At 47.1% G+C, this 27,706-nt stretch overlaps 1 protein-coding gene across 1 annotated transcript in view; it reads right to left on the bottom strand.

Moving 5' to 3' along the window:
* The window catches only part of dysf (dysferlin, limb girdle muscular dystrophy 2B (autosomal recessive)), a gene marked incomplete in the record, with an annotated part of 244,093 nt that overhangs the window by 68,563 nt on the left and 147,824 nt on the right, over window positions 1-27,706 (bottom strand). The window contains 4 exon segments of the mRNA XM_031793059.1: window positions 3,032-3,070; window positions 3,073-3,118; window positions 3,282-3,455; window positions 7,751-7,893. Of these exon segments, the coding sequence (XP_031648919.1) occupies window positions 3,032-3,070; window positions 3,073-3,118; window positions 3,282-3,455; window positions 7,751-7,893 (402 nt within the window).

The following is a 27,706-nucleotide window of genomic DNA, read 5'->3' as shown; positions in this document are numbered from 1 at the left end:
GTGACCATAGAGGGAACAGCATGTCTACTGGGGTGGAGGCAGAGTAAAGACCATTGAGAGGGTGGGGGGGGGTGACCATAGAGGGAACAGCATGTATGTCTACTGGGGTGGAGGCAGAGGGGGAGTAGTGGTGGGTAGCAGGTAAGGTAGAAGGGTAAGGTTGAAGATAGGGAAGCAGGTAAGGAAGCAGAGTAAGGTGGCAGGGAAGGTAGCAGGGTAAGGTAGCAGGGAAGGTGGCAGGTAAGTTAGCAGGGTAAGGTGGCAGGTAAGTTAGCAGGGTAAGGTGGCAGGTAAGTTAGCAGGGTAAGGTAGAAGGGTAAGGTAGCAGGGTAAGGTAGAAGGGTAAGGTAGCAGGGAAGGTAGCAGGGAAGGTGGCAGGTAAGGTAGCAGGGTAAGGTGGCAGGTAAGGTAGCAGGGTAAGGTAGAAGGGTAAGGTAGCAGGGTAAGGTAGCAGGGTAAGGTAGCAGGCTAAGGTAGCAGGCTAAGGTGGCAGGGTAAGGTGGCAGGGTAAGGTATTAGGGTAAAGTAGAAGGGTAAGGTATTAGGGTAAGGTAGCAGGGTAAGGTATTAGGGTAAGGTATTAGGGTAAGGTAGCAGGGTAAGGTAGCAGGGTAAGGTAGCAGGGTAAGGTAGCAGGGTAAGGTGGAAGGTAAGATAGCAGGTAAGGTAGCAGGGTAAGGTAGCAGGGTAAGGTAGCAGGGTAAGGTGGAAGGTAAGGTAGAAGGTAAGGTAGCAGGTAAGGTAGAATGTAAGGTAGCAGGGTAAGATAGCAGGGTAAGTCAGCAGGTAAGATAAAATGTAAGATAGCAGGGTAAGATAGCAGGGTAAGGTAGCATGTAAGGTAGCAGGGTAAGATAGCAGGTAAGGTAGCAGGTAAGGTAGCAGGTAAGGTAGCAGGGTAGGGTAGCAGGTAAGGTTGCAGGTCAGGTAGCAGGGAAGGTAGCAGGTCAGGTAGCAGGGAAGGTAGCAGGTCAGGTAGAAGGTAAGGTAGCAGGGTAAGGAAGCAGGTAAGGTAGAAGGGTAAGCTAGTAGGGTAAAGGAGCAGGGTAAGGTAGCAGGGTAAGGTAGCAGGGTAAGCTAGTAGGGTAAGGTAGCAGGGTAAGCTAGTAGGGTAAGGTAGCAGGGTAAGGTAGCAGGGTAAGCTAGTAGGGTAAGCTAGTAAGGTAAGGTATTAGGGTAAGCTAGTAGGGTAAGGTAGTAGGGTAAGGTAGCAGGGTAAGGTAGCAGGGTAAGGTAGCAGGGTAAGGTAGCAGGGTAAGGTAGTAGGGTAAGCTAGTAGGGTAAGGTAGCAGGGTAAGGTAGCAGGGTAAGCTAGTAGGGTAAGGTAGCAGGGTAAGGTAGCAGGGTAAGCTAGTAGGGTAAGCTAGTAGGGTAAGGTAGCAGGGTAAGGTAGCAGGGTAAGCTAGTAGGGTAAGGTAGAAGGGTAAGGTAGCAGGGTAAGCTAGTAGGGTAAGGTAGAAGGGTAAGGTAGCAGGGTAAGCTAGTAGGGTAAGGTAGAAGGGTAAGGGTGACACCTGACTTCATACTTTAGAAGCCTTTTCTATTGAATTAATTATTCCATTCTATTCTCCTCTGCTCTATTCTATTCGTCCTCCACTCCTCTTCATAGTCATTCTAGGGTCACAGTCTAGTTCCTGTATATCTGGGAGCAATTACAGGTTTCCATGGCGGCCACCTGTTGCTACGGACGTCACCAGGGGAGACAGGTGTGCCTGATTGGAACCAGAGCTCTCCCAGAATACACCACAGGTGGATGACAGATGGAGAGAGATAGAGAAAGGAGGGAAGAGGTAGAAAGAAAGAGAGAGAGAGAAAAAGTAAGAGATAGAGACTGACCGGGTAGCTGGCAGGTTTATGAGGAGACAGATTTCGTTAAGAGTGGTACAAATGTCCTTTCAGTTGTTGGATGCAGATGTTAAATAATGATGAGAAGGGTTTTTATACATCAATAATATTTAGATATTAAACCCTTGACTGCAGAATTCATATGAAGCCAAAGACAGATTTATGTTTCTAGATTAGTTTATAAGAGGGGTCAGCTTTTCATCTTGTCTTTTATTACTCTCTCTCCCTCTCTCTCTTCCTCCCTCTCTCTCTCCCCATCTCTCTCTCCCTCCCTCCCCATCTCTCTCTCCCTCCCTCCCCATCTCTCTCTCCCTCCCTCCCATCTCTCTCTCCCTCCCTCCCCATCTCTCTCTCCCTCCCTCCCCATCTCTCTCTCCTCCCTCCCTCTCTCTCCCTCCCCATCTCTCTCTCCCTCCCTCCCCATCTCTCTCTCTCTCCCTCCCCATCTCTCTCTCTCTCCTCTCTCTCTCTCTCTCTCTCTCTCTCTCTCTCTCTCTCTCTCTCTCTCTCTCCCTCTCCCTCCCTCCCTCCCTCCCTCCCTCCCTCCCTCCCTCCCTCCCTCCCTCCCTCTCCTTGACTCTTGCTCCCTCTCCCTCTCCTTGACTCTTGCTCCCTCTCCCTCTCCTTGACTCTTGCTCCCTCTCCTCTCCTTGACTCTTGCTCCCTCTCCCTCTCCTTGACTCTTGCTCCCTCTCCCTCTCCTTGACTCTTGCTCCCTCTCCCTCTCCTTGACTCTTGCTCCCTCTCCTTGACTCTTGCTCCCTCTCCTTGACTCTTGCTCCCTCTCCTTGACTCTTGCTCCCTCTCCCTCTCCTTGACTCTTGCTCCCTCTCCCTCTCCTTGACTCTTGCTCCCTCTCCCTCTCCTTGACTCTTGCTCCTCTCCTTGACTCTTGCTCCCTCTCCTTGACTCTTGCTCCGCTCTCCTTGACTCTTGCTCCTCTCCTTGACTCTTGCCTCCCTCTCCCTCTCCTTGACTCTTGCTCCCTCTCCCTCTCCTTGACTCTTGCTCCCTCTCCCTCTCCTTGACTCTTGCTCCCTCTCCCTCTCCTTGACTCTTGCTCCCTCTCCCTCTCCTTGACTCTTGCTCCCTCTCCCTCTCCTTGACTCTTGCTCCCTCTCCCTCTCCTTGACAATCCATCTCTCTCCCTCTCTTCTCAGTGTAAGAATTAGATATTGCTTCTTACTGTGGAAGAGGCAGGAAATGGTAGGGCGGTTGACCCCAAGGTCGCCGTCACAGATTTCTCATCACTCTTATCCTCCGTCACACTCCCCTGGCGAAAGATAACAACAGATTCAGAAAACACCTCTCATCCCTCTATATTTTACCCTTCATCCTTAAACCTACCCTCTTCAAACCTATTCCCCCCTCTTTCCCAAAGTCTATATCGGTCTCTCTTTCTCTCCTCCTCCCACCATCCCCCACTACTCTCTCACCAGTGAACACTCCAGGGCGAAGATAGCAGCAGGTCCCGTCTTCTCCAGTGGTTCCATACGACATCTCCATCTCCTCCTCCTGAATGAGTCTGTCTTCCGGGGTTTAAGATGGAACCTCCATCCAAACAGAGATGCATACTCCCATCCCTCTCTCTCTGCTTCATCTGGTCGCTGCTATAGAGGGTGAAGAGAGAGGGAGGGAGGGGGAAGAGAGAGGGAAGAGAGAGGGGAGAGAGAGGGGGAGGAAGAGAGAGGGGAGAGAGAGGGGGAGGAAGAGAGAGGGGAGAAAGAGAGAGGGGAGAGAGAGGGGAGAAAGAGGGGAGAGAGAGGGGGAGGAAGAGAGAGGGGAGAAAGAGAGAGGGGAGAGAGGGGAGAAAGAGGGGAGAAAGAGCGAGGGGAGAGAGAGAGAAGAGAGAGAGGGAAGATAGAGGGAAGAGAGGGGAGAAAGAGAGAGGGGAGAAAGAGGGGAGAAAGAGAGAGGGGAGAGAGACAGAGGGAAGAGAGAGGGAAGAGAGAGGGGAGAAAGAGAGAGGGAAGAGTGGGAAGAGAGAGGAAAGAGAGAGGGAAGAGAGTGGGAAGAGAGAGGGAAGAGAGAGGGAAGAGAATGGGAAGAGAGGGAAGAGAGAGGGGAGAAAGAGAGAAGGGAGAGAGGGGGGAGAAAGAGAGAGGGAAGAGAGAGGGAAGAGAGTGGGAAGAGAGAGGGAAGAGAGAGGGAAGAGAGAGGGAAGAGAGAGGGGAGAGAGAGGGAAGAGAGAGAGGGGGAGGAAGAGTGGGAGGAAGAGAGAGGGAAGAGATAGGGAAGAGAGAGTGGGAGGAAGAAAGAAGGAAGAGAGAGTGGGAGGAAGAGAGAGGGAAGAGACACAGGAAGAAGAGAAAGAGGAGGAAGAGAGAGGGGGAGGAAGAGAGAGGGGGAGGAAGAGAGAGTGGGAGGAAGAGAGAGGGGGAAGAAGAGAGAGGGAAGAGAGAAGGGAGGGAGAGAGGGGGAGGAAGAGAGAAGGGGAGGAAGAGAGATGGAGAGGGAAGAGAGGAGAGGAGGAAGAGCGTGAAGAGAGAAGGGGAGGAAGAGAGAGGGAAGAGAGAAGGGGAGGGCGAGAGAGGGAAGAGAGAAGGAGATTTTTGAGGGTTGGAATGTTTCATCACTAACAGAGTGGGTTCCAACTCTACTCTGATCTGTGTACTCAGAGTGCCCCCATGTGGACAAATCTGTGTACTCAGAGTGCCCCCTTGTGGACAAATCTGTGTAAAATCACAGAAAGTGTGACCTGTACAGTACCTAACGGTCTCTGTGTAATCTCTACAGACCTGTCCAGTATCTAATGATCTCTGTGTAATCTCTACAGACATGTCCAGTATCTGACGGTCTCTGTGTAATCTCTACAGACCTGTCCAGTATCTAACAGTCTCTGTGTAATCTCTATCTGTCCAGTATCTAACAGTCTCTGTGTAATCTCTACCTGTCCAGTATCTAACAGTCTCTGTGTAATCTCTACCTGTCCAGTATCTAACAGTCTCTGTGTAATCTCTACAGACCTGTCCAGTATCTAACGGTCTCTGTGTAATCTCTACCTGTCCAGTATCTAACAGTCTCTGGGTAATCTCTACCTGTCCAGTATCAAACGGTCTCTGTGTAATCTCTACCTGTCCAGTATCTAACAGTCTCTGTGTAATCTCTACAGACCTGTCCAGTATCTAATTGTCTCGGTGCAATGTCTACCTGTCCAGTATCAAACAGTCTCTGTGTAATCTCTACCTGTCCAGTATCTAACAGTCTCTGTGTAATCTCTACCTGTCCAGTATCTAACAGTCTCTGTGTAATCTCTACCTGTCCAGTATCTAACAGTCTCTGTGTAATCTCTACCTGTCCAGTATCTAACAGTCTCTGTGTTATCTCTACAGACCTGTCCAGTATCTAACGGTCTCTGTGTAATCTCTACCTGTCCAGTATCTAACAGTCTCTGGGTAATCTCTACCTGTCCAGTATCAAACGGTCTCTGTGTAATCTCTACCTGTCCAGTATCTAACAGTCTCTGTGTAATCTCTACAGACCTGTCCAGTATCTAATTGTCTCTGTGTAATGTCTACCTGTCCAGTATCAAACAGTCTCTGTGTAATCTCTACCTGTCCAGTATCTAACAGTCTCTGTGTAATCTCTACCTGTCCAGTATCTAACAGTCTCTGTGTAATCTCTACAGACCTGTCCAGTATCTGACGGTCTCTGTGTAATCTCTACAGACCTGTCCAGTATCTAATTGTCTCGGTGTAATGTCTACCTGTCCAGTATCAAACAGTCTCTGTGTAATCTCTACCTGTCCAGTATCTAACAGTCTCTGTGTAATCTCTACCTGTCCAGTATCTAACAGTCTTTGTGTAATCTCTACCTGTCCAGTATCTAACAGTCTCTGTGTAATCTCTACCTGTCCAGTATCTAACAGTCTCTGTGTAATCTCTACCTGTCCAGTATCTAACAGTCTCTGTGTAATCTCTACAGACCTGTCCAGTATCTAACGGTCTCTGTGTAATCTCTACCTGTCCAGTATCTAACAGTCTCTGGGTAATCTCTACAGAACTGTCCAGTATCTAATTGTCTCGGTTGTAATCTCTACCTGTCCAGTATCTAACAGTCTCTGTGTAATCTCTACAGACCTGTCCAATATCTGACAGTCTCTGTGTAATCTCTACCTGTCCAGTATCTGACAGTCTCTGTGTAATCTCTACAGACCTGTCCAGTATCAAGCGGACTCTGTGTAATCTATATGTCTCTGTGTAATCTCTACAGACCTGTCCAGTATCTAACAGTCTCTGTGTAATCTCTACCTGTCCAGTATCTGACAGTCTCTGTGTAATCTCTACAGACCTGTCCAGTATCAAGCGGTCTCTGTGTAATCTATATGTCTCTGTGTAATCTCTACAGACCTGTCCAGTATCTAACAGTCTCTGTGTAATCTCTACCTGTCCAGTATCTGACAGTCTCTGTGTAATCTCTACAGACCTGTCCAGTATCAAGCGGTCTCTGTGTAATCTATATGTCTCTGTGTAATCTCTACAGACCTGTCCAGTATCTAACAGTCTCTGTGTAATCTCTACAGACCTGTCCAGTATCTAACAGTCTCTGTGTAATCTCTACCTGTCCAGTATCTAACAGTCTCTGTGTAATCTCTACCTGTCCAGTATCTAACAGTCTCTGTGTTATCTCTACAGACCTGTCCAGTATCTAACGGTCTCTGTGTAATCTCTACCTGTCCAGTATCTAACAGTCTCTGGGTAATCTCTACCTGTCCAGTATCAAACGGTCTCTGTGTAATCTCTACCTGTCCAGTATCTAACAGTCTCTGTGTAATCTCTACAGACCTGTCCAGTATCTAATTGTCTCTGTGTAATGTCTACCTGTCCAGTATCAAACAGTCTCTGTGTAATCTCTACCTGTCCAGTATCTAACAGTCTCTGTGTAATCTCTACCTGTCCAGTATCTAACAGTCTCTGTGTAATCTCTACAGACCTGTCCAGTATCTGACGGTCTCTGTGTAATCTCTACAGACCTGTCCAGTATCTAATTGTCTCGGTGTAATGTCTACCTGTCCAGTATCAAACAGTCTCTGTGTAATCTCAACCTGTCCAGTATCTAACAGTCTCTGTGTAATCTCTACCTGTCCAGTATCTAACAGTCTCTGTGTAATCTCTACCTGTCCAGTATCTAACAGTCTCTGTGTAATCTCTACCTGTCCAGTATCTAACAGTCTCTGTGTAATCTCTACCTGTCCAGTATCTAACAGTCTCTGTGTAATCTCTACAGACCTGTCCAGTATCTAACGGTCTCTGTGTAATCTCTACCTGTCCAGTATCTAACAGTCTCTGGGTAATCTCTACCTGTCCAGTATCTAACAGTCTCTGGGTAATCTCTACAGAACTGTCCAGTATCTAATTGTCTCGGTGTAATCTCTACCTGTCCAGTATCTAACAGTCTCTGTGTAATCTCTACAGACCTGTCCAATATCTGACAGTCTCTGTGTAATCTCTACAGACCTGTCCAGTATCTGACAGTCTCTGTGTAATCTCTACAGACCTGTCCAGTATCAAGCGGTCTCTGTGTAATCTATATGTCTCTGTGTAATCTCTACAGACCTGTCCAGTATCTAACAGTCTCTGTGTAATCTCTACCTGTCCAGTATCTGACAGTCTCTGTGTAATCTCTACAGACCTGTCCAGTATCAAGCGGTCTCTGTGTAATCTATATGTCTCTGTGTAATCTCTACAGACCTGTCCAGTATCTAACAGTCTCTGTGTAATCTCTACAGACCTGTCCAGTATCTAACAGTCTCTGTGTAATCTCTACCTGTCCAGTATCTGACAGTCTCTGTGTAATCTCTACAGACCTGTCCAGTATCTAACAGTCTCTGTGTAATCTATACGTCTCTGTGTAATCTGTACAGAAGACGACACCAGGTCGGTATGTAGGTCTATACTTGAAGTACCTTCTTCAGAGCCTCCATCTTCTGCATATCTCTGCGTCTGAGGCGTATCCAACGGCGACGGCGGTTGGTATGGTACATCTTCTCGGCTGGTACCCAGGCCTTGGGTCTCCGATCTGGGGGAATAGTCAGGCCGTACTCCCACCCTGGAGGAAGAAGAGAAGAGACAAAAGAGACAAAGACGTTATTCATGCAAGTACAAGTCTTATGGAGTGTGATTGTCCAGTCTTAGAGATGGAGTGTGATGGTCCAGTCTCCGAGATGGAGTGTGATGGTCCAGTCTCCGAGATGGAGTGTGATGGTCCAGTCTTAGAGATGGAGTGTGATTGTCCAGTCTTAGAGATGGAGTGTGATGGTCCAGTCTCCGAGATGGAGTGTGATGGTCCAGTCTCCGAGATGGAGTGTGATGGTCCAGTCTCCGAGATGGAGTGTGATGGTCCAGTCTCCGAGATGGAGTGTGATGGTCCAGTCTCCGAGATGGAGTGTGATGGTCCAGTCTCCGAGATGGAGTGTGATGGTCCAGTCTCCGAGATGGAGTGTGATGGTCCAGTCTCCGAGATGGAGTGTGATGGTCCAGTCTCCGAGATGGAGTGTGATGGTCCAGTTTTATAGATGGAGTGTGATGGTCCAGTTTTATAGATGGAGTGTGATGGTCCAGTCTAATAGATGGAGTGTGATGGTCCAGTTTTATAGATGGAGTGTGATGGTCCAGTCTAATAGATGGAGTGTGATGGTCCAGTCTAATAGATGGAGTGTGATGGTCCAGTCTAATAGATGGAGTGTGATGGTCCAGTATCAGAGATGGAGTGTGATGGTCCAGTCTTATAGACGGAGTGTGATGGTCCAGTCTAATAGACGGAGTGTGATGGTCCAGTCTTATAGATGGAGTGTGATGGTCCAGTCTTATGGAGTTTGATGGTCCAGTCTTATAGATGGAGTGTGATGGTCCAGTCTCAGAGATGGAGTGTGATGGTCCAGTCTTATAGATGGAGTGTGATGGTCCAGTCTCAGAGATGGAGTGTGATGGTCCAGTCTTATAGATGGAGTGTGATGGTCCAGTCTAATAGATGGAGTGTGATGGTCCAGTCTAATAGATGGAGTGTGATGGTCCAGTCTCAGAGATGGAGTGTGATGGTCCAGTCTCAGAGATGGAGTGTGATGGTCCAGTCTTATGGAGTGTGATGGTCCAGTCTTATGGAGTGTGATGGTCCAGTCTTATAGATGGAGTGTGATGGTCCAGTCTCAGAGATGGAGTGTGATGGTCCAGTCTAATAGATGGAGTGTGATGGTCCAGTCTTAGAGATGGAGTGTGATGGTCCAGTCTAATAGATGGAGTGTGATGGTCCAGTCTCAGAGATGGAGTGTGATGGTCCAGTCTTATAGACGGAGTGTGATGGTCCAGTCTCAGAGATGGAGTGTGATGGTCCAGTCTAATAGATGGAGTGTGATGGTCCAGTCTAATAGATGGAGTGTGATGGTCCAGTCTTATGGAGTGTGATGGTCCATTCTTATGGAGTGTGATGGTCCAGTCTTATAGATGGAGTGTGATGGTCCAGTCTTATGGAGTGTGATGGTCCAGTCTTATAGATGGATTGTGATGGTCAAGTCTTATAGATGGAGTGTGATGGTCCAGTCTCAGAGATGGAGTGTGATGGTCCAGTCTTATGGAGTGTGATGGTCCAGTCTTATAGATGGAGTGTGATGGTCCAGTCTCCGATATGGAGTGTGATGGTCCAGTCTCCGAGATGGAGTGTGATGGTCAACTCTTATAGATGGATTGTGAAGGTCAAGTCTTATAGATGGAGTGTGATGGTCCAGTCTCAGAGATGGAGTGTGATGGTCCAGTCTTATGGAGTGTGATCGTCCAGTCTTATAGATGGAGTGTGATGGTCCAGTCTCCGATATGGAGTGTGATGGTCCAGTCTCCGAGATGGAGTGTGATGGTCCAGTCTCCGAGATGGAGTGTGATGGTCCAGTTTTATAGATGGAGTGTGATGGTCCAGTCTAATGGATGGAGTGTGATGGTCCAGTCTAATAGATGGAGTGTGATGGTCCAGTCTTATAGATGGAGTGTGATGGTCCAGTCTAATAGATGGAGTGTGATGGTCCAGTCTAATAGATGGAGTGTGATGGTCCAGTCTCAGAGATGGAAGGTGATGGTCCAGTCTTATAGACGGAGTGTGATGGTCCAGTCTCAGAGATGGAGTGTGATGGTCCAGTCTAATAGATGGAGTGTGATGGTAAAGTCTAATAGATGGAGTGTGATGGTCCAGTCTTATAGATGGAGTGTGATGGTCCAGTCTTATGGAGTGTGATGGTCCAGTCTTATAGATGGATTGTGATGGTCAAGTCTTATAGATGGAGTGTGATGGTCCAGTCTCAGAGATGGAGTGTGATGGTCCAGTCTTATAGATGGAGTGTGACGGTCCAGTCTAATAGATGGAGTGTGATGGTCCAGTCTAATAGATGGAGTGTGATGGTTCAGTCTCAGAGATGGAGTGTGATGGTCCAGTCTCAGAGATGGAGTGTGATGGTCCAGTCTAATAGATGGAGTGTGATGGTCCAGTCTTAGAGATGGAGTGTGATGGTCCAGTCTAATAGATGGAGCGTGATGGTCCAGTCTAATATATGGAGTGTGATGGTCCAGTCTCAGAGATGGAGTGTGATGGTCCAGTCTTATAGATGGAGTGTGATGGTCCAGTCTAATAGATGGAGTGTGATGGTCCAGTCTAATAGATGGAGTGTGATGGTCCAGTCTCAGAGATGGAAGGTGATGGTCCAGTCTTATAGACGTAGTGTGATGGTCCAGTCTCAGAGATGGAGTGTGATGGTCCAGTCTAATAGATGGAGTGTGATGGTCCAGTCTAATAGATGGAGTGTGATGGTCCAGTCTTATAGATGGAGTGTGATGGTCCAGTCTTATGGAGTGTGATGGTCCAGTCTTATAGATGGATTGTGATGGTCAAGTCTTATAGATGGAGTGTGATGGTCCAGTCTCAGAGATGGAGTGTGATGGTCCAGTCTTATAGATGGAGTGTGACGGTCCAGTCTAATAGATGGAGTGTGATGTTCCAGTCTAATAGATGGAGTGTGATGGTTCAGTCTCAGAGATGGAGTGTGATGGTCCAGTCTCAGAGATGGAGTGTGATGGTCCAGTCTAATAGATGGAGTGTGATGGTCCAGTCTAATAGATGGAGTGTGATGGTCCAGTTTTAATAGATGGAGTGTGATGGTCCAGTCTAATAGATGGAGTGTGATGGTCCAGTCTTAGAGATGGAGTGTGATGGTCCAGTCTAATAGATGGAGTGTGATGGTCCAGTCTAATATATGGAGTGTGATGGTCCAGTCTCAGAGATGGAGTGTGATGGTCCAGTCTTATAGATGGAGTGTGATGGTCCAGTCTTATGGAGTGTGATGGTCCAGTCTTATAGATGGAGTGTGATGGTCCAGTCTTATGGAGTGTGATGGTCCAGTCTTATAGATGGAGTGTGATGGTCCAGTCTCAGAGATGGAGTGTGATGGTCCAGTCTCAGAGATGGAGTGTGATGGTCCAGTCTTATAGATGGAGTGTGATGGTCCAGTCTTATGGAGTGTGATGGTCCAGTCTTATAGATGGAGTGTGATGGTCCAGTCTTATGGAGTGTGATGGTCCAGTCTTATAGATGGAGTGTGATGGTCAAGTCTTATAGATGGAGTGTGATGGTCCAGTCTCAGAGATGGAGTGTGATGGTCCAGTCTTATGGAGTGTGATGGTCCAGTCTTATAGATGGAGTGTGATGGTCCAGTCTCCGATATGGAGTGTGATGGTCCAGTCTCCGAGATGGAGTGTGATGGTCCAGTCTTATAGATGGATTGTGATGGTCCATTCTCAGAGATGGAGTGTGATGGTCCAGTCTCAGAGATGGAGTGTGATGGTCCAGTCTTATGGAGTGTGATGGTCCAGTCTTATAGATGGAGTGTGATGGTCCAGTCTCCGATATGGAGTGTGATGGTCCAGTCTCCGAGATGGAGTGTGATGGTCCAGTTTTATAGATGGAGTGTGATGGTCCAGTCTAATAGATGGAGTGTGATGGTCCAGTCTAATAGATGGAGTGTGATGGTCCAGTCTCAGAGATGGAAGGTGATGGTCCAGTCTTATAGACGGAGTGTGATGGTCCAGTCTCAGAGATGGAGTGTGATGGTCCAGTCTAATAGATGGAGTGTGATGGTCCAGTCTAATAGATGGAGTGTGATGGTCCAGTCTTATAGATGGAGTGTGATGGTCCAGTCTTATGGAGTGGGATGGTCCAGTCTTATAGATGGATTGTGATGGTCAAGTCTTATAGATGGAGTGTGATGGTCCAGTCTCAGAGATGGAGTGTGATGGTCCAGTCTTATAGATGGAGTGTGACGGTCCAGTCTAATAGATGGAGTGTGATGGTCCAGTCTAATAGATGGAGTGTGATGGTTCAGTCTCAGAGATGGAGTGTGATGGTCCAGTCTCAGAGATGGAGTGTGATGGTCCAGTCTAATAGATGGAGTGTGATGGTCCAGTCTTAGAGATGGAGTGTGATGGTCCAGTCTAATAGATGGAGCGTGATGGTCCAGTCTAATATATGGAGTGTGATGGTCCAGTCTCAGAGATGTAGTGTGATGGTCCAGTCTTATAGATGGAGTGTGATGGTCCAGTCTAATAGATGGAGTGTGATGGTCCAGTCTAATAGATGGAGTGTGATGGTCCAGTCTCAGAGATGGAAGGTGATGGTCCAGTCTTATAGACGTAGTGTGATGGTCCAGTCTCAGAGATGGAGTGTGATGGTCCAGTCTAATAGATGGAGTGTGATGGTCCAGTCTAATAGATGGAGTGTGATGGTCCAGTCTTATAGATGGAGTGTGATGGTCCAGTCTTATGGAGTGTGATGGTCCAGTCTTATAGATGGATTGTGATGGTCAAGTCTTATAGATGGAGTGTGATGGTCCAGTCTCAGAGATGGAGTGTGATGGTCCAGTCTTATAGATGGAGTGTGACGGTCCAGTCTAATAGATGGAGTGTGATGTTCCAGTCTAATAGATGGAGTGTGATGGTTCAGTCTCAGAGATGGAGTGTGATGGTCCAGTCTCAACAGATGGAGTGTGATGGTCCAGTCTAATAGATGGAGTGTGATGGTCCAGTCTAATAGATGGAGTGTGATGGTCCAGTTTTAATAGATGGAGTGTGATGGTCCAGTCTAATAGATGGAGTGTGATGGTCCAGTCTTAGAGATGGAGTGTGATGGTCCAGTCTAATAGATGGAGTGTGATGGTCCAGTCTAATATATGGAGTGTGATGGTCCAGTCTCAGAGATGGAGTGTGATGGTCCAGTCTTATAGATGGAGTGTGATGGTCCAGTCTTATGGAGTGTGATGGTCCAGTCTTATAGATGGAGTGTGATGGTCCAGTCTTATGGAGTGTGATGGTCCAGTCTTATAGATGGAGTGTGATGGTCCAGTCTCAGAGATGGAGTGTGATGGTCCAGTCTCAGAGATGGAGTGTGATGGTCCAGTCTTATAGATGGAGTGTGATGGTCCAGTCTTATGGAGTGTGATGGTCCAGTCTTATAGATGGAGTGTGATGGTCCAGTCTTATGGAGTGTGATGGTCCAGTCTTATAGATGGAGTGTGATGGTCAAGTCTTATAGATGGAGTGTGATGGTCCAGTCTCAGAGATGGAGTGTGATGGTCCAGTCTTATGGAGTGTGATGGTCCAGTCTTATAGATGGAGTGTGATGGTCCAGTCTCCGATATGGAGTGTGATGGTCCAGTCTCCGAGATGGAGTGTGATGGTCCAGTCTTATAGATGGATTGTGATGGTCCATTCTCAGAGATGGAGTGTGATGGTCCAGTCTCAGAGATGGAGTGTGTTGGTCCAGTCTTATGGAGTGTGATGGTCCAGTCTTATAGATGGAGTGTGATGGTCCAGTCTCCGATATGGAGTGTGATGGTCCAGTCTCCGAGATGGAGTGTGATGGTCCAGTCTTATAGATGGAGTGTGATGGTCCAGTTTTATAGATGGAGTGTGATGGTCCAGTCTAATAGATGGAGTGTGATGGTCCAGTCTAATAGATGGAGTGTGATGGTCCAGTCTTATAGATGGAGTGTGATGGTCCAGTCTAATAGATGGAGTGTGATGGTCCAGTCTAATAGATGGAGTGTGATGGTCCAGTCTCAGAGATGGAAGGTGATGGTCCAGTCTTATAGACGGAGTGTGATGGTCCAGTCTCAGAGATGGAGTGTGATGGTCCAGTCTAATAGATGGAGTGTGATGGTCCAGTCTAATAGATGGAGTGTGATGGTCCAGTCTTATAGATGGAGTGTGATGGTCCAGTCTTATGGAGTGGGATGGTCCAGTCTCAGAGATGGATTGTGATGGTCAAGTCTTATAGATGGAGTGTGATGGTCCAGTCTCAGAGATGGAGTGTGATGGTCCAGTCTTATAGATGGAGTGTGAAGGTCCAGTCTAATAGATGGAGTGTGATGGTCCAGTCTAATAGATGGAGTGTGATGGTTCAGTCTCAGAGATGGAGTGTGATGGTCCAGTCTCAGAGATGGAGTGTGATGGTCCAGTCTTATAGATGGATTGTGAAGGTCAAGTCTTATAGATGGAGTGTGATGGTCCAGTCTCAGAGATGGAGTGTGATGGTCCAGTCTTATGGAGTGTGATCGTCCAGTCTAATAGACGGAGTGTGATGGTCCAGTCTTATAGATGGAGTGTGATGGTCCAGTCTTATAGATGGAGTGTGATGGTCCAGTCTTATGGAGTGGGATGGTCCAGTCTTATAGATGGATTGTGATGGTCAAGTCTTATAGATGGAGTGTGATGGTCCAGTCTCAGAGATGGAGTGTGATGGTCCAGTCTTATAGATGGAGTGTGACGGTCCAGTCTAATAGATGGAGTGTGATGTTCCAGTCTAATAGATGGAGTGTGATGGTTCAGTCTCAGAGATGGAGTGTGATGGTCCAGTCTCAACAGATGGAGTGTGATGGTCCAGTCTAATAGATGGAGTGTGATGGTCCAGTCTAATAGATGGAGTGTGATGGTCCAGTTTTAATAGATGGAGTGTGATGGTCCAGTCTAATAGATGGAGTGTGATGGTCCAGTCTTAGAGATGGAGTGTGATGGTCCAGTCTAATAGATGGAGTGTGATGGTCCAGTCTAATATATGGAGTGTGATGGTCCAGTCTCAGAGATGGAGTGTGATGGTCCAGTCTTATAGATGGAGTGTGATGGTCCAGTCTTATGGAGTGTGATGGTCCAGTCTTATAGATGGAGTGTGATGGTCCAGTCTTATGGAGTGTGATGGTCCAGTCTTATAGATGGAGTGTGATGGTCCAGTCTCAGAGATGGAGTGTGATGGTCCAGTCTCAGAGATGGAGTGTGATGGTCCAGTCTTATAGATGGAGTGTGATGGTCCAGTCTTATGGAGTGTGATGGTCCAGTCTTATAGATGGAGTGTGATGGTCCAGTCTTATGGAGTGTGATGGTCCAGTCTTATAGATGGAGTGTGATGGTCAAGTCTTATAGATGGAGTGTGATGGTCCAGTCTCAGAGATGGAGTGTGATGGTCCAGTCTTATGGAGTGTGATGGTCCAGTCTTATAGATGGAGTGTGATGGTCCAGTCTCCGATATGGAGTGTGATGGTCCAGTCTCCGAGATGGAGTGTGATGGTCCAGTCTTATAGATGGATTGTGATGGTCCATTCTCAGAGATGGAGTGTGATGGTCCAGTCTCAGAGATGGAGTGTGTTGGTCCAGTCTTATGGAGTGTGATGGTCCAGTCTTATAGATGGAGTGTGATGGTCCAGTCTCCGATATGGAGTGTGATGGTCCAGTCTCCGAGATGGAGTGTGATGGTCCAGTCTTATAGATGGAGTGTGATGGTCCAGTTTTATAGATGGAGTGTGATGGTCCAGTCTAATAGATGGAGTGTGATGGTCCAGTCTAATAGATGGAGTGTGATGGTCCAGTCTTATAGATGGAGTGTGATGGTCCAGTCTAATTAGATGGAGTGTGATGGTCCAGTCTAATAGATGGAGTGTGATGGTCCAGTCTCAGAGATGGAAGGTGATGGTCCAGTCTTATAGACGGAGTGTGATGGTCCAGTCTCAGAGATGCAGTGTGATGGTCCAGTCTAATAGATGGAGTGTGATGGTCCAGTCTAATAGATGGAGTGTGATGGTCCAGTCTTATAGATGGAGTGTGATGGTCCAGTCTTATGGAGTGGGATGGTCCAGTCTCAGAGATGGATTGTGATGGTCAAGTCTTATAGATGGAGTGTGATGGTCCAGTCTCAGAGATGGAGTGTGATGGTCCAGTCTTATAGATGGAGTGTGACGGTCCAGTCTAATAGATGGAGTGTGATGGTCCAGTCTAATAGATGGAGTGTGATGGTTCAGTCTCAGAGATGGAGTGTGATGGTCCAGTCTCAGAGATGGAGTGTGATGGTCCAGTCTTATAGATGGATTGTGAAGGTCAAGTCTTATAGATGGAGTGTGATGGTCCAGTCTCAGAGATGGAGTGTGTGGGTCCAGTCTTATGGAGTGTGATCGTCCAGTTCTAATAGACGGAGTGTGATGGTCCAGTCTTATAGATGGAGTGTGATGGTCCAGTCTTATAGATGGAGTGTGATGGCCAGTCTTATGGAGTGGGGATGGTCCAGTCTTATAGAGGATGTGAATGGTCAAGTCTTATAGATGGAGGTGGTGATGGTCCAGTCTCAGAGATGGAGTGTGATGGTCCAGTCTTATAGATGGAGTGTGACGGTCCAGTCTAATAGAATGAGTGTGATGGTCCAGTCTAATAGATGGAGTGTGATGGTTCAGTCTCAGAGATGGAGTGTGATGGTCCAGTCTCAGAGATGGAGTGTGATGGTCCAGTCTTATAGATGGATTGTGAAGGTCAAGTCTTATAGATGGAGTGTGATGGTCCAGTCTCAGAGATGGGATGGTCCCGTCGATGGGATGGTCCAGTCTTATAGATGGAGTGTGATGGTCCAGTCTCCGATATGGAGTGTGATGGTCCAGTCTCCGAGATGGAGTGTGATGGTCCAGTCTCCGAGATGGAGTGTGATGGTCCAGTCTTATAGATGGAGTGTGATGGTCCAGTCTAATGGATGGAGTGTGATGGTCCAGTCTAATAGATGGAGTGTGATGGTCCAGTCTTATAGATGGAGTGTGATGGTCCAGTCTAATAGATGGAGTGTGATGGTCCAGTCTAATAGATGGAGTGTGATGGTCCAGTCTCAGAGATGGAGTGTGATGGTCCAGTCTTATAGATGGAGTGTGATGGTCCAGTCTAATAGATGGAGTGTGATGGTCCAGTCTAATAGATGGAGTGTGATGGTCCAGTCTTATAGATGGAGTGTGATGGTCCAGTCTTATAGATGGAGTGTGATGGTCCAGTCTTATGGAGTGTGATGGTCCAGTCTTATAGATGGAGTGTGATGGTCCAGTCTTATAGATGGAGTGTGATGGTCCAGTCTCAGAGATGGAGTGTGATGGTCCAGTCTTATAGATGGAGTGTGATGGTCCAGTCTAATAGATGGAGTGTGATGGTCCAGTCTATAGATGGAGTGTGATGGTCCAGTCTCAGAGATGGAGTGTGATGGTCCAGTCTCAGAGATGGAGTGTGATGGTCCAGTCTAATAGATGGAGTGTGATGGTCCAGTCTTAGAGATGGAGTGTGATGGTCCAGTCTAATAGATGGAGTGTGATGGTCCAGTCTAATAGATGGAGTGTGATGGTCCAGTCTCAGAGATGGAGTGTGATGGTCCAGTCTATAGATGGAGTGTGATGGTCCAGTCTAATAGATGGAGTGTGATGGTCCAGTCTAATAGATGGAGTGTGATGGTCCAGTCTCAGAGATGGAGTGTGATGGTCCAGTCTTATAGATGGAGTGTGATGGTCCAGTCTCAGAGATGGAGTGTGATGGTCCAGTCTAATAGATGGAGTGTGATGGTCCAGTCTAATAGATGGAGTGTGATGGTCCAGTCTTATAGATGGAGTGTGATGGTCCAGTCTTAGATGGAGTGTGATGGTCCAGTCTTATAGATGGAGTGTGATGGTCCAGTCTTATAGATGGAGTGTGATGGTCCAGTCTCAGAGATGGAGTGTGATGGTCCAGTCTTATAGATGGAGTGTGATGGTCCAGTCTATAGATGGAGTGTGATGGTCCAGTCTAATAGATGGAGTGTGATGGTCCAGTCTCAGAGATGGAGTGTGATGGTCCAGTCTCAGAGATGGAGTGTGATGGTCCAGTCTAATAGATGGAGTGTGATGGTCCAGTCTAATAGATGGAGTGTGATGGTCCAGTTTAATAGATGGAGTGTGATGGTCCAGTCTAATAGATGGAGTGTGATGGTCCAGTCTTAGAGATGGAGTGTGATGGTCCAGTCTAATAGATGGAGTGTGATGGTCCAGTCTAATAGATGGAGTGTGATGGTCCAGTCTCAGAGATGGAGTGTGATGGTCCAGTCTTATAGATGGAGTGTGATGGTCCAGTCTTATGGAGTGTGATGGTCCAGTCTAATAGATGGAGTGTGATGGTCCAGTCTAATAGATGGAGTGTGATGGTCCAGTCTTATAGATGGAGTGTGATGGTCCAGTCTTATGGAGTGTGATGGTCCAGTCTTATAGATGGAGTGTGATGGTCCAGTCTTATAGATGGAGTGTGATGGTCCAGTCTCAGAGATGGAGTGTGATGGTCCAGTCTTATAGATGGAGTGTGATGGTCCAGTCTAATAGATGGAGTGTGATGGTCCAGTCTAATAGATGGAGTGTGATGGTCCAGTCTCAGAGATGGAGTGTGATGGTCCAGTCTCAGAGATGGAGTGTGATGGTCCAGTCTTATAGATGGAGTGTGATGGTCCAGTCTTATAGATGGAGTGTGATGGTCCAGTCTCAGAGATGGAGTGTGATGGTCCAGTCTTAGATGGAGTGTGATGGTCCAGTCTTATAGATGGAGTGTGATGGTCCAGTCCTCCGATATGGAGTGTGATGGTCCCGTCTCCGAGATGGAGTGTGATGGTCCAGTCTCCGAGATGGAGTGTGATGGTCCAGTTTTATAGATGGAGTGTGATGGTCCAGTCTAATGGATGGAGTGTGATGGTCCAGTCTAATAGATGGAGTGTGATGGTCCAGTCTTATAGATGGAGTTGTGATGGTCCAGTCTAATAGATGGTAGTGTGATGGTCCAGTCTAATAGATGGAGTGTGATGGTCCAGTCTCAGAGATGGAAGGTGATGGTCCAGTCTTATAGACGGAGTGTGATGGTCCAGTCTCAGAGATGGAGTGTGATGGTCCAGTCTAATAGATGGACTGTGATGGTCCAGTCTAATAGATGGAGTGTGATGGTCCAGTCTTATAGATGGAGTGTGATGGTCCAGTCTTATGGAGTGTGATGGTCCAGTCTTATAGATGGATTGTGATGGTCCAAGTCTATAGATGGAGTGTGATGGTCCAGTCTCAGAGATGGAGTGTGACTGGTCCCAGTCCTTATAGATGGCAGTGTGTCGGTTCCAGTCTTAATAGATGAGTGTGATGATGGGTCAAGTCTCAGAGATGGAGTGTGATGGTCCAGTCTCAGAGATGGAGAGTGATGGTCCAGTCTAATAGATGGAGTGTGATGGTCAGTCTTAGAGATGGAGTGTGATGGTCAGTCTAATAGATGGAGCGTTATGGTCCAGTCTACTATATGGAGTGTGATGTCCAGTCTCAGAGATGGAGTGTGATGTAAGTCTTATAGATGGAGTGTGATGGTCCAGTCTAATAGATGGAGTGTGATGGTCCAGTCTACTAGATGGAGTGTGATGGTCCAGTCTCAGAGATGGAGGTGATGGTCCAGTCTATAGACGTAGTGTGATGGTCCAGTCTCAGAGATGGAGTGTGATGGTCCAGTCTAATAGATGGAGTGTGATGGTCCAGTCTAATAGATGGAGTGTGATGGTCCAGTCTTATAGATGGAGTGTGATGGTCCAGTCTTATGTAGTGTGATGGCCAGTCTATAGATGGATTGTGATGGTCAAGTCTTATAGATGGAGTGTGATGGTCCAGTCTCAGAGATGGAGTGTGATGGTCCAGTCTATAGATGGAGTGTGACGGTCCAGTCTAATAGATGGAGTGTGATGTTCCAGTCTAATAGATGGAGTGTGATGGTTCAGTCTCAGAGATGGAGTGTGATGGTCCAGTCTCAGAGATGGAGTGTGATGGTGCAGTCTAATAGATGGAGTGTGATGGTCCAGTCTAATAGATGGAGTGTGATGGTCCAGTTTTAATAGATGGAGTGTGATGGTCCAGTCTAATAGATGGAGTGTGATGGTCCAGTCTTAGAGATGGAGTGTGATGGTCCAGTCTAATAGATGGAGTGTGATGGTCCAGTCTAATATATGGAGTGTGATGGTCCAGTCTCAGAGATGGAGTGTGATGGTCCAGTCTTATAGATGGAGTGTGATGGTCCAGTCTTATGGCGTTGATGTCCAGTCTTAATAGATGGAGTGTGATGGTCCAGTCTTATGGAGTGTGATGGTCCAGTCTTATAGATGGAGTGTGATGGTCCAGTCTCAGAGATGGAGTGTGATGGTCCAGTCTCAGAGATGGAGTGTGATGGTCCAGTCTTATAGATGGAGTGTGATGGTCCAGTCTTATGAGTTGATGGTCCAGTCTTATAGATGGAGTGTGATGGTCCAGTCTTATGGAGTGTGATGGTCCAGTCTTATAGATGGATTGTGATGGTCAAGTCTTATAGATGGAGTGTGATGGTCCAGTCTCAGAGATGGAGTGTGATGGTCCAGTCTTATGGAGTGTGATGGTCCAGTCTTATAGATGGAGTGTGATGGTCCAGTCTCCGATATGGAGTGTGATGGTCCAGTCTCCGAGATGGAGTGTGATGGTCCACTCTTATAGATGGATTGTGAAGGTCAAGTCTTATAGATGGAGTGTGATGGTCCAGTCTCAGAGATGGAGTGTGATGGTCCAGTCTTATGGAGTGTGATCGTCCAGTCTTATAGATGGAGTGTGATGGTCCAGTCTCCGATATGGAGTGTGATGGTCCAGTCTCCGAGATGGAGTGTGATGGTCCAGTCTCCGAGATGGAGTGTGATGGTCCAGTTTTATAGATGGAGTGTGATGGTCCAGTCTAATAGATGGAGTGTGATGGTCCAGTCTAATAGATGGAGTGTGATGGTCCAGTCTAATAGATGGAGTGTGATGGTCCAGTCTAATAGATGGAGTGTGATGGTCCAGTCTCAGAGATGGAAGGTGATGGTCCAGTCTTATAGACGGAGTGTGATGGTCCAGTCTCAGAGATGGAGTGTGATGGTCCAGTCTAATAGATGGAGTGTGATGGTCCAGTCTAATAGATGGAGTGTGATGGTCCAGTCTTATAGATGGAGTGTGATGGTCCAGTCTTATAGATGGAGTGTGATGGTCCAGTCTTATAGATGGATTGTGATGGTCAAGTCTTATAGATGGAGTGTGATGGTCCAGTCTCAGAGATGGAGTGTGATGGTCCAGTCTTATAGATGGAGTGTGATGGTTCAGTCTCAGAGATGGAGTGTGATGGTCCAGTCTCAGAGATGGAGTGTGATGGTCCAGTCTAATAGATGGAGTGTGATGGTCCAGTCTTAGAGATGGAGTGTGATGGTCCAGTCTAATAGATGGAGCGTGATGGTCCAGTCTAATATATGGAGTGTGATGGTCCAGTCTCAGAGATGGAGTGTGATGGTCCAGTCTTATAGATGGAGTGTGATGGTCCAGTCTAATAGATGGAGTGTGATGGTCCAGTCTAATAGATGGAGTGTGATGGTCCAGTCTCAGAGATGGAAGGTGATGGTCTAGTCTTATAGACGTAGTGTGATGGTCCAGTCTCAGAGATGGAGTGTGATGGTCCAGTCTAATAGATGGAGTGTGATGGTCCAGTCTAATAGATGGAGTGTGATGGTCCAGTCTTATAGATGGAGTGTGATGGTCCAGTCTTATGGAGTGTGATGGTCCAGTCTTATAGATGGATTGTGATGGTCAAGTCTTATAGATGGAGTGTGATGGTCCAGTCTCAGAGATGGAGTGTGATGGTCCAGTCTTATAGATGGAGTGTGACGGTCCAGTCTAATAGATGGAGTGTGATGTTCCAGTCTCAGAGATGGAGTGTGATGGTTCAGTCTCAGAGATGGAGTGTGATGGTCCAGTCTCAGAGATGGAGTGTGATGGTCCAGTCTAATAGATGGAGTGTGATGGTCCAGTCTAATAGATGGAGTGTGATGGTCCAGTTTTAATAGATGGAGTGTGATGGTCCAGTCTAATAGATGGAGTGTGATGGTCCAGTCTTAGAGATGGAGTGTGATGGTCCAGTCTAATAGATGGAGTGTGATGGTCCAGTCTAATAGATGGAGTGTGATGGTTCAGTCTCAGAGATGGAGTGTGATGGTCCAGTCTCAGAGATGGAGTGTGATGGTCCAGTCTTATAGATGGATTGTGAAGGTCAAGTCTTATAGATGGAGTGTGATGGTCCAGTCTCAGAGATGGAGTGTGATGGTCCAGTCTTATGGAGTGTGATCGTCCAGTCTTATAGATGGAGTGTGATGGTCCAGTCTCCGATATGGAGTGTGATGGTCCAGTCTCCGAGATGGAGTGTGATGGTCCAGTCTCCGAGATGGAGTGTGATGGTCCAGTTTTATAGATGGAGTGTGATGGTCCAGTCTAATGGATGGAGTGTGATGGTCCAGTCTAATAGATGGAGTGTGATGGTCCAGTCTTATAGATGGAGTGTGATGGTCCAGTCTAATAGATGGAGTGTGATGGTCCAGTCTAATAGATGGAGTGTGATGGTCCAGTCTCAGAGATGGAAGGTGATGGTCCAGTCTTATAGACGGAGTGTGATGGTCCAGTCTCAGAGATGGAGTGTGATGGTCCAGTCTAATAGATGGACTGTGATGGTCCAGTCTAATAGATGGAGTGTGATGGTCCAGTCTTATAGATGGAGTGTGATGGTCCAGTCTTATGGAGTGTGATGGTCCAGTCTTATAGATGGATTGTGATGGTCAAGTCTTATAGATGGAGTGTGATGGTCCAGTCTCAGAGATGGAGTGTGATGGTCCAGTCTTATAGATGGAGTGTGACGGTCCAGTCTAATAGATGGAGTGTGATGGTCCAGTCTAATAGATGGAGTGTGATGGTTCAGTCTCAGAGATGGAGTGTGATGGTCCAGTCTCAGAGATGGAGAGTGATGGTCCAGTCTAATAGATGGAGTGTGATGGTCCAGTCTTAGAGATGGAGTGTGATGGTCCAGTCTAATAGATGGAGCGTTATGGTCCAGTCTAATATATGGAGTGTGATGGTCCAGTCTCAGAGATGGAGTGTGATGGTCCAGTCTTATAGATGGAGTGTGATGGTCCAGTCTAATAGATGGAGTGTGATGGTCCAGTCTAATAGATGGAGTGTGATGGTCCAGTCTCAGAGATGGAAGGTGATGGTCCAGTCTTATAGACGTAGTGTGATGGTCCAGTCTCAGAGATGGAGTGTGATGGTCCAGTCTAATAGATGGAGTGTGATGGTCCAGTCTAATAGATGGAGTGTGATGGTCCAGTCTTATAGATGGAGTGTGATGGTCCAGTCTTATGTAGTGTGATGGTCCAGTCTTATAGATGGATTGTGATGGTCAAGTCTTATAGATGGAGTGTGATGGTCCAGTCTCAGAGATGGAGTGTGATGGTCCAGTCTTATAGATGGAGTGTGACGGTCCAGTCTAATAGATGGAGTGTGATGTTCCAGTCTAATAGATGGAGTGTGATTGTTCAGTCTCAGAGATGGAGTGTGATGGTCCAGTCTCAGAGATGGAGTGTGATGGTCCAGTCTAATAGATGGAGTGTGATGGTCCAGTCTAATAGATGGAGTGTGATGGTCCAGTTTTAATAGATGGAGTGTGATGGTCCAGTCTAATAGATGGAGTGTGATGGTCCAGTCTTAGAGATGGAGTGTGATGGTCCAGTCTAATAGATGGAGTGTGATGGTCCAGTCTAATATATGGAGTGTGATGGTCCAGTCTCAGAGATGGAGTGTGATGGTCCAGTCTTATAGATGGAGTGTGATGGTCCAGTCTTATGGAGTGTGATGGTCCAGTCTAATAGATGGAGTGTGATGGTCCAGTCTAATAGATGGAGTGTGATGGTCCAGTCTTATAGATGGAGTGTGATGGTCCAGTCTTATGGAGTGGGATGGTCCAGTCTTATAGATGGATTGTGATGGTCAAGTCTTATAGATGGAGTGTGATGGTCCAGTCTCAGAGATGGAGTGTGATGGTCCAGTCTTATAGATGGAGTGTGACGGTCCAGTCTAATAGATGGAGTGTGATGGTCCAGTCTAATAGATGGAGTGTGATGGTTCAGTCTCAGAGATGGAGTGTGATGGTCCAGTCTCAGAGATGGAGTGTGATGGTCCAGTCTTATAGATGGATTGTGAAGGTCAAGTCTTATAGATGGAGTGTGATGGTCCAGTCTCAGAGATGGAGTGTGATGGTCCAGTCTTATGGAGTGTGATGGTCCAGTCTTATAGATGGAGTGTGATGGTCCAGTCTCCGATATGGAGTGTGATGGTCCAGTCTCCGAGATGGAGTGTGATGGTCCAGTCTCCGAGATGGAGTGTGATGGTCCAGTTTTATAGATGGAGTGTGATGGTCCAGTCTAATGGATGGAGTGTGATGGTCCAGTCTAATAGATGGAGTGTGATGGTCCAGTCTTATAGATGGAGTGTGATGGTCCAGTCTAATAGATGGAGTGTGATGGTCCAGTCTAATAGATGGAGTGTGATGGTCCAGTCTCAGAGATGGAAGGTGATGGTCCAGTCTTATAGACGGAGTGTGATGGTCCAGTCTCAGAGATGGAGTGTGATGGTCCAGTCTAATAGATGGACTGTGATGGTCCAGTCTAATAGATGGAGTGTGATGGTCCAGTCTTATAGATGGAGTGTGATGGTCCAGTCTTATGGAGTGTGATGGTCCAGTCTTATAGATGGATTGTGATGGTCAAGTCTTATAGATGGAGTGTGATGGTCCAGTCTCAGAGATGGAGTGTGATGGTCCAGTCTTATAGATGGAGTGTGACGGTCCAGTCTAATAGATGGAGTGTGATGGTTCAGTCTCAGAGATGGAGTGTGATGGTCCAGTCTCAGAGATGGAGAGTGATGGTCCAGTCTAATAGATGGAGTGTGATGGTCCAGTCTTAGAGATGGAGTGTGATGGTCCAGTCTAATAGATGGAGCGTTATGGTCCAGTCTAATATATGGAGTGTGATGGTCCAGTCTCAGAGATGGAGTGTGATGGTCCAGTCTTATAGATGGAGTGTGATGGTCCAGTCTAATAGATGGAGTGTGATGGTCCAGTCTAATAGATGGAGTGTGATGGTCCAGTCTCAGAGATGGAAGGTGATGGTCCAGTCTTATAGACGTAGTGTGATGGTCCAGTCTCAGAGATGGAGTGTGATGGTCCAGTCTAATAGATGGAGTGTGATGGTCCAGTCTAATAGATGGAGTGTGATGGTCCAGTCTTATAGATGGAGTGTGATGGTCCAGTCTTATGTAGTGTGATGGTCCAGTCTTATAGATGGATTGTGATGGTCAAGTCTTATAGATGGAGTGTGATGGTCCAGTCTCAGAGATGGAGTGTGATGGTCCAGTCTTATAGATGGAGTGTGACGGTCCAGTCTAATAGATGGAGTGTGATGTTCCAGTCTAATAGATGGAGTGTGATGGTTCAGTCTCAGAGATGGAGTGTGATGGTCCAGTCTCAGAGATGGAGTGTGATGGTGCAGTCTAATAGATGGAGTGTGATGGTCCAGTCTAATAGATGGAGTGTGATGGTCCAGTTTTAATAGATGGAGTGTGATGGTCCAGTCTAATAGATGGAGTGTGATGGTCCAGTCTTAGAGATGGAGTGTGATGGTCCAGTCTAATAGATGGAGTGTGATGGTCCAGTCTAATATATGGAGTGTGATGGTCCAGTCTCAGAGATGGAGTGTGATGGTCCAGTCTTATAGATGGAGTGTGATGGTCCAGTCTTATGGAGTGTGATGGTCCAGTCTTATAGATGGAGTGTGATGGTCCAGTCTTATGGAGTGTGATGGTCCAGTCTTATAGATGGAGTGTGATGGTCCAGTCTCAGAGATGGAGTGTGATGGTCCAGTCTCAGAGATGGAGTGTGATGGTCCAGTCTTATAGATGGAGTGTGATGGTCCAGTCTTATGGAGTGTGATGGTCCAGTCTTATAGATGGAGTGTGATGGTCCAGTCTTATGGAGTGTGATGGTCCAGTCTTATAGATGGAGTGTCATGGTCAAGTCTTATAGATGGAGTGTGATGGTCCAGTCTCAGAGATGGAGTGTGATGGTCCAGTCTTATGGAGTGTGATGGTCCAGTCTTATAGATGGAGTGTGATGGTCCAGTCTCCGATATGGAGTGTGATGGTCCAGTCTCCGAGATGGAGTGTGATGGTCCAGTCTTATAGATGGATTGTGATGGTCCAGTCTCAGAGATGGAGTGTGATGGTCCAGTCTCAGAGATGGAGTGTGATGGTCCAGTCTTATGGAGTGTGATGGGCCAGTCTTATAGATGGAGTGTGATGATCCAGTCTCCGATATGGAGTGTGATGGTCCAGTCTCCGAGATGGAGTGTGATGGTCCAGTCTTATAGATGGAGTGTGATGGTCCAGTTTTATAGATGGAGTGTGATGGTCCAGTCTAATAGATGGAGTGTGATGGTCCAGTCTAATAGATGGAGTGTGATGGTCCAGTCTTATAGATGGAGTGTGATGGTCCAGTCTAATAGATGGAGTGTGATGGTCCAGTCTAATAGATGGAGTGTGATGGTCCAGTCTCAGAGATGGAAGGTGATGGTCCAGTCTTATAGACGGAGTGTGATGGTCCAGTCTCAGAGATGGAGTGTGATGGTCCAGTCTAATAGATGGAGTGTGATGGTCCAGTCTAATAGATGGAGTGTGATGGTCCAGTCTTATAGATGGAGTGTGATGGTCCAGTCTTATGGAGTGGGATGGTCCAGTCTTATAGATGGATTGTGATGGTCAAGTCTTATAGATGGAGTGTGATGGTCCAGTCTCAGAGATGGAGTGTGATGGTCCAGTCTTATAGATGGAGTGTGACGGTCCAGTCTAATAGATGGAGTGTGATGGTCCAGTCTAATAGATGGAGTGTGATGGTTCAGTCTCAGAGATGGAGTGTGATGGTCCAGTCTCAGAGATGGAGTGTGATGGTCCAGTCTCAGATATGGAGTGTGATGGTCCAGTCTTATAGATGGATTGTGAAGGTCAAGTCTTATAGATGGAGTGTGATGGTCCAGTCTCAGAGATGGAGTGTGATGGTCCAGTCTTATGGAGTGTGATCGTCCAGTCTTATAGATGGAGTGTGATGGTCCAGTCTCCGATATGGAGTGTGATGGTCCAGTCTCCGAGATGGAGTGTGATGGTCCAGTCTCCGAGATGGAGTGTGATGGTCCAGTTTTATAGATGGAGTGTGATGGTCCAGTCTAATGGATGGAGTGTGATGGTCCAGTCTAATAGATGGAGTGTGATGGTCCAGTCTTATAGATGGAGTGTGATGGTCCAGTCTAATAGATGGAGTGTGATGGTCCAGTCTAATAGATGGAGTGTGATGGTCCAGTCTCAGAGATGGAAGGTGATGGTCCAGTCTTATAGACGGAGTGTGATGGTCCAGTCTCAGAGATGGAGTGTGATGGTCCAGTCTAATAGATGGAGTGTGATGGTCCAGTCTAATAGATGGAGTGTGATGGTCCAGTCTTATAGATGGAGTGTGATGGTCCAGTCTATGGAGTGTGATGGTCCAGTCTTATAGATGGATTGTGATGGTCAAGTCTTATAGATGGAGTGTGATGGTCCAGTCTCAGAGATGGAGTGTGATGGTCCAGTCTTATAGATGGAGTGTGACGGTCC

Source organism: Oncorhynchus kisutch, linkage group LG16, assembly GCF_002021735.2.
Source record: "Oncorhynchus kisutch isolate 150728-3 linkage group LG16, Okis_V2, whole genome shotgun sequence".
In the NCBI taxonomy this organism is placed as follows: Eukaryota; Metazoa; Chordata; class Actinopteri; order Salmoniformes; family Salmonidae; genus Oncorhynchus; species Oncorhynchus kisutch.
This window is presented reverse-complemented; position numbering and strand designations above follow the sequence as displayed.